The 7,266-nt window shown below is 40.8% G+C and overlaps 1 protein-coding gene across 2 annotated transcripts in view; it reads right to left on the minus strand.

Moving 5' to 3' along the window:
- The window catches only part of AP1AR (adaptor related protein complex 1 associated regulatory protein), a 39,625-nt gene extending 34,700 nt beyond the window's left edge, over positions 1-4,925 (minus strand). For both annotated transcript variants that reach the window (XM_043570329.1, XM_043570320.1), the window contains exon 1: positions 4,825-4,925. In XM_043570329.1, the coding sequence (XP_043426264.1) occupies positions 4,825-4,907 (83 nt within the window). In that variant the 5' untranslated portion in view covers positions 4,908-4,925. The remainder of the gene's footprint in view (positions 1-4,824) is intronic.
- Between the last annotated feature and the right edge of the window lie 2,341 nt (positions 4,926-7,266).

Below are 7,266 nucleotides of genomic sequence, written 5' to 3' on the forward strand. Positions count from 1 at the left end.
CCCTCCCCCGTTCATGCTCTGTCTCTGTCTCTCTCTGTCTCAAAAATAAATAAACGTTAAAAAAAAAATTAAAAAAAAAAAAGACAGCAATACTTAAGAATAGGTAAAAGGTCACCAAGAACAGGAAAAGAAGAAATATCACACACAAAGGCAAGGATGAGAGAACACTGTAATTTAAAACAGGAATGCATATAGTCCATCTAGTATCTAGGAATTTGGGGATGTGGCAAGTGAAAGAATGGCAGAGAATACTTTCATTGGTTTTCCCTGCCTATGCTGCCAAGGTCATGCGTGCAGGAAGTAAAATCTACAATTTTCATGCATATTTTAAGAAAAATATAACTGGAAAACACAATTAGGCTGGTAAAATAGATTAAAGTTATCTTGTTGGGAGTTTAAATTTGATACTACTCTTAATGGAAGGTTATCATTTTTCAAAAAAAGTTAAGATATTAAGGCTTATGAATGAGTTGTTTTTTGAAATTAGATTTATTGTTTTCCTTTTTATATTATTCTCACTGATTTGTATTCTGATATTATCTTCTGAGTGAGAGAACAAATACTGAGATTACACTCTTTACGCAAATGCAGAGACTACACATAATCTTGAGCAGACGTTATGTTGCACATTTGAGCTGTTGCCATGCATCTCATCATCTCTCAGAGAAGGGGAAAAAGGCTGAGCAATTTAGCTGTAGGAAATAGGACACACAGGAAGTGGTTAAGTAAGGGCCTAGTATGATCCAGTATGAGTTTTAGAAAGCCTAACTCCAATGACAAAAAGGGAAGATGGACTGAAGTATGACAGATACATACAACAGGGAGAACCATCAAGAAGCCAGTGACCTGGCGATAAAAAAGACAAAGTTTAAGGCAAAGTACCAACAAAGGAAATGGATTCAATATGTATAAAGAAGAGACTGACTTAGCTGATGAGACAGAGGTAGAACACCGTGAAGTTTAGTCTGTGGCTTGGAAAACTGTGAATGCAGCTGTTAAAGGAATTAATTCACAAAGCAGTGAAAGAAGAAACCTTGGGGGAAAGAAATTATACTATTTTAGATATTTCCTGCAATATTAGATATTTTAGATAGGTTGATTTGAGGAGACTTCACATATCCAAGTGTATCTGTTCACTTAGCAACTGAAAATACAGTGCTGAACCCTTGAAAAGAGGTCTGTTCAGAAGACATGAGATTTGGAAGTGTTGGTGGTTGGGAAATCATAGGAATGGATGAAATTTCTTCAGGGGTGGGTTTATGTGTAAAGAGAACTAGATAAAGCACGGAAAACAAGGAGAAAAATCCCATACTTAATAGGCAGAGTAAGAACAGCCAGCAGAGAAGCAGGAAAATAAAAGTGATGTTGCAGAGGTCAAGTGCATAGTTTCAAGAACAGTTTATCATACAAATAAAGAGTCAAGTTGTTAAGATATATGCATACATTACCTACAAAATAAAAAGCCGTGAGCTATTAGTGATTAAGAGTAAAGGCTCTGAATTCATAGGGACCTGGGCTCAATCCCAGTTTAGCTATCTTGAGTAAGATAAACTTGCCACACTTCAGTTCTCAATCTGTAATGTATGTAATAGTACTTACCTTTGTCACAAGACTGTGGTAAGGAATAAATGAGATAATGTAAAGTTATTAGAACAGAGCCTGCACACATAGGAAGTAATCAGATGTTGGCAGCTATTATTAAAATATTTTTTACCAGGAAAGAAAACAGCTGATCATTGTAAACTATTGCCTGAATTGAGGCAACTTTGTTGCTGAAGCCAAAAGGCCAACAAATATTAAATATAAAGGATACGAAACATGATCATACCTTTATATAAAACCACAGCACATTTTGGAGCACATGCGTGGCTCAGTGGGTTAAACGTCTAACTGTTGATTTCAGCTCAGGTCATAATCTCATGGTTTGATTCATAAGTCTGAGCCCTGCATCAGACTCTATGGTGAGAGTGCAGAGCCTGCCTGGGATTCTCTCTCTCTGCCTCTCTGCCCCTCCCCTGCTTGTGCATGCACTCTCTCTCACTCTCTCTCAAAATAAATAAATACACTTTAAAAAATAGTTTTAAAAAAACCTATTGTACATCTTAACTGGAACCACTGTGCGGAAATATATGGCAAGATAAAAATGGTAATTAAAATATAACACAACAAAACATAACTGGATCTTCAGTTTGAGAAAGAAACTAACACTAAAAGTACATACAAAAAAGATTTCCAGTACTGCCCAAGAATTGACCAGCAGGTGGAGCCCTCTGGAATGTGTTGGTGGGCAAAACTTCCTACAGTGAAAAAGGGTGACTCATTAAGATGTCTAAATTTTATTCCTTAAAGATATTTTACTCCCTCTGCTTTAATCACCAAATAATTTTATTAGTAGCAATATTTATGACATATCTTAACGCTGATATTAATATTTTGACTAGTTGACAGATATCTTAGAATATAAAATACTAGAATTCCCTAATATTTTATAAACAAAATCAGTGGTATTCTGGTTTTGAAACTGGGTAATGAATACTGAATGATCTGACTTTGAGATACCCTTGGGGAATCTATGAGGCTAAGGCCCTAGGTCATAAAGCATCCTTGTGATGTCCAGCTTAAAACAGTCTAAGAAAGCCCAGTTTTTTCCTACCTATGACAACTATAGTGACAAATATAAATTAAATCAAGTTCTTGCGATCACTCCCTAAATTTTTCGTCTTCAGATGAACTACTAGTTAACGATCTAACCCTGTACCAAAAAGAAAACCAGAATTACCAGGGGATTAAAAAAAAGCAACTAAAAGGAGAGGCAAAGTGCAACTTTATTCTGTAAATAACAATTAGCTACATCCACTTGTCTCTGCATGCTTACTAGAAGCTTCTAAAACAATGTGAAAATTAATGTAAAACAATAAGTTATCAGTATATTCAAATAAGGGAACTGTCTTGTCCAAATCTATGTTTATGGATTGATAGAAAAAGTATTGATATCACCATTATGTGGTTTTAGATGACAGTGTCCACACCCACAGAAGTTCATTCCTTCAGTAGGACTTGCTTGTTCAAGGAGTTTTGCCCATAACAGAGGAAAACAGATCAAACCATTATGTTTTTATGTCATATCAACCAACAATTAACACACTGATTTCACTGATTTCCCCCAGCCCCTTCCCTATGCTGCCAAGCTTAGGTGCTTGGGGAGTAAAATCTACCATTTTAATGCTACACTCTAAGGAAAACATAATTAGTTTGTAAAATCATAATGAAAGATCAAAACAAAAACTCCAGACACCACAGTGTAGTCCAAAATCAAATACAAATGATTTCTGCTTACCCAATTAGATCATAAGACCCTATTTCTACAATTAGACTTTAACACACCACAACACAAATACAAACAGAATATTAACAAAGCCAGAGATTTTGTGGCTTCCAGTCCTTACTCAAACCTAGTTAAGCATATTTAACTATATTGGTGCACTTGCACACAAAAATTAGGAGTAAATTACAGGATTATGTCTGACATGATAAAAACAGCTGTCATGTTCCCCTTTGACAGTAATAGCCCTTAAGTCAGGGAAACCAAGATACTAAACTAGGCACAAAATCTTTAAATCCTAACCTTTCCATTCAGACTACTTACTGCACAACCTTGGCTACTATGTATCAGTGAGGTGATGCAATGAACACAAAGAATATGCACCTGACGAACCAATGAGTGAATCATATATAAATAAGATCTCCATCACCAAAAGATCCAAATTATAAATCATGTGGCTTCCCGTTCGTGTATTCAGAACACCCTATTACCTAATAATGTTGGTTCAATGAGACAGAGACTGAAAATTTAGCAATCTGTTCCATAAAGTGCAAAAAGTCTTATTCCTTACATAAAGCGTCTTGGTTCATATTTTCTATTCTAAGTTTGAATTTCTGGGAAACATTTAACAACAACAAAGCCAACTTCAAAGGAGTTTGTTCTAATTTTTTTCCAACACCGTAAGAAATAAAAACACAAAAATGGAACAATGAAATTCTAGTATTCTATGGATGGTGTGAGTAGAAAAACCTATGCATATGCCAGTTTTAATCAAGAGACGTGAGGTTCAGAAGGACTGTGATTTCCTCAGTATTACAGTTTATAGGTAGCAATCAGGGTCTAGCATTCCTCTGGAAATAACCGAAAGAATTAATACGGAAAAGCCACACACTGCTCCTCTTGTTATCAGTACCAAGAATCCGAATGCCTATTGGGAACCCAGCAATTCGGCAAGTCTTTGTACATGTCAAAGAGTTACTCAATGTCTGGAACCTTATTTTACTACCTACAGCATCCAAATGACTTCTACTAACAATCCCTCTGAGATATCAACTTTCTGGAGCCAGATTCTCAGCGGCTCTGTCACAGCCAAAGGGAGGATCAAATACACAGCTATTACCCTTGGCATCAGCCCAAACTCAACGTAGGGTGTGTCCGGGTTGTTGTGAAGCCTGTTCTACTGCCCATTCGTAGAGAGTACCCCATAGCTTCCCAGAGAAGACGCCTGCCACCACTCCTTCCCCGCGTGACATCGCGCCCGGAGGGAGTCTTGCTGGAGGCGGCAAGAGCGACACCCGCCCCCTTCTCTAGCTTTTTCCCTGGGGGACACCTCTCGACCAGGGCCTCCACCACGACAGCCCGCTCGACGCCGGGCTGAGGGGCTCCCGGCCTACTTCAAGACATAGGCGGAGGGAGGAAACGGAGACAGTGAAGGGGGTTCCCCGCAAGGGGCAGAATGGGAGGAGCCAGTGGGAGCTCGGCCCTTCCCCCAGCGGGCTTACCCTCCACCGCCTCCTACACGTTGCAGCCGCCCCGCTTCCTTGCGGAGGAGCCCGAAGCACTGCGTCCAGCAGCAGTTCCCCATCGCATGCCGCCCAGGCGCCGCCGCTCCTCCTCCTCCCGCTCAAAGCCCACACGCAGGCCCGGCAGCCGCATCCGCGCGGCACGAGCCGAATGAGGCTTCGGGGACCAAGGGCGGGCCGGCCGGCGCGCAACGGCGTGAGAGACTGGGACAGGCGCTCGGAACAAAGGCAGCGGTTACTCCAGCAGCCACCGAGTCGCTGCCGCTCGAGGGAAGAGTGCCGGGCTGCGCGATCTGGACTCCCTCGCTGTCCGCATGGCCCCTCGCTCGCCTCGGGACCTCAGCCTAGCACAAGTGACCGCCTCCAGCCGCTGAAGGAAGCCAGTCCCCGCGAGTCGCGCACCCAGACCCCGCCCTCCCGAGCACCCAGGCCAGCGCCTCGCCGCCGACGCTGCCACACCCCCGCCCTCTCCCGGGCCCCAATAGGGTGCCCTCCCTCTGCGGCCCCGCCTCCTCCGGCCACCGGTTCTTACGTCACTTCCACAAGCTCCCGCGTCCGCAGCCTCTGCCTTGGAGCTAGTTCAATTCCTGGGTGTGGATGTTTGTTTTGTTGGACCTTGACCTAACTAGAAGTCTCCTTTTCTCCTTGCGTTTCCCGCGTCTGGGTCCCGAGCGTCTCCGCCCGTCGCAACCGTCAAGGCTCAGCCTTTGAACTTTGTACCAAAGCCTTGTGAGCGGCTCACCTAGAGCCCAAGGCCAGAAGTCATCGGGTATGAGAAGGGGCACTTCTCTGTGTGTTGTGTGCTTAGGTTTAGTTAATATTGCACCATAAGTGGCAAATAGAGTCAGGGGACTGAGTGAAATAGTTTTGAATGCACCAGGAATTTTTTTCTTTTCTGGTCTCTAGTTTGCGTTTCTATCTCCGTACTGTCAATATTGTAGAGAAGCTTTTTAATGGTGCCCTACCGGCCTCTTTTTGTTTTGTTTAAAATCAGAATTTCAGATCGTTTCGGAGAGGTGGTAGTGGTCCAGAGGAAATCAGTTCGAGGGCTGTGGTTTTTCAGGGACATCAATCCACGCCTTGCCAATCCAAGCGTGCTGCTGGGTTCTGTAGTAGATGCGAAGAGATAGCTACTCTGACGCGACTTGGTCTGCATTCTCAAGTGTTCCTGTACAACTTGGTTTTTGATTTGGGCCTTAAAATCGCATCTGAGGCGTGGATTAGTAAACTCCCAGTCCATTGCATAAAGTGCTTTTTTAAAACTATGTCTATTTTTAGCCTGTTGTAATTTAATCTAGGAAAATTGTTACGTTTTGGAAAATTGTTACTAATGAAAAAATCGTTTCTGAGCTATTCGTTTTCTTGTTTCCTGAAATCTAGACCGACCTAGGTTTCAGTTTTAGAAGTGCCTCTTAAATAATTTTGACCTTATTTGGGTCTTGGTCGTTTTTTGTAACCAAGTGCATAAAGGATATGTTTGGCCTATTAGTTTGCAATCAGTGAATACTGGTGGAATGACTGAATGACTTATTGAATAGCAACCATACTTTCTATCCCTCTTTCAGTCCCCACAATCAAGCAAATTTATTAGTGAAATAATCTAATAATTCAACTATAAATGTTTAAAGAAAGCTATGGACTACTACTCAGCAACAAAAAGGAACATACTATTGACACACACATATTAAGTGAATCTGCAGAAGATTATTCTGAATTGAAATGCCAGTATCAAAGGCTACATATTGTATAATTCTAGAAATGACAAAATTAAAGAAACAGAGAACAGATTGCATGGTTGCCAGGAATCAGGGAGTAGAGAATGGATTCTTGTGGTGATGGAAAACGTGTATCTTGGTTGTGTCAATGTGAGTATCCTGTTTGTGACATTGTGTTATAGTTTTGCAGGATATTACCATTGAGGAAAACTGAGTAAAGGATACATGTAGTGATTTCTCTGTTATTTTTTTACCACTGCATGTGACACCACAATTAATGCAACTATAGACATTTTATAAACCTCTATTAAAAGTAGATCTGGACTCAGTTAAGGACATGAACGATCCTCAGAGTCAGTGCAAATGATTAAAACATTAAAAAATGGGCTTCACTAATCTAAAAAAATACAAATTAAAACACAAAGGAAAGTCAGTGTTCACTTGTCAGGTTGACAAAAATTTCCTAATAAAAATGTTCAGTTTTTGAAAGGGTACAGTGAAGTAGTACTGTCCTGAATGGGGGACAGTGAAATTCATTCTGAAAAATCATTTGGAAATATTTGTCAAGAGCCAGAAAGAAAGTAAATGCTCAACAATTGAAGGATGGTTAAATTTGCTGGTATGGTCTTATTCCATAACCATGTGAAATACTTTTTGAAAAAGCTTTAATAGCATGGCAAAATGCTGCTGATGTATGAAAAAAATC

This window comes from Prionailurus bengalensis, chromosome B1, assembly GCF_016509475.1.
Source record: "Prionailurus bengalensis isolate Pbe53 chromosome B1, Fcat_Pben_1.1_paternal_pri, whole genome shotgun sequence".
Classification (NCBI taxonomy): Eukaryota; Metazoa; Chordata; class Mammalia; order Carnivora; family Felidae; genus Prionailurus; species Prionailurus bengalensis.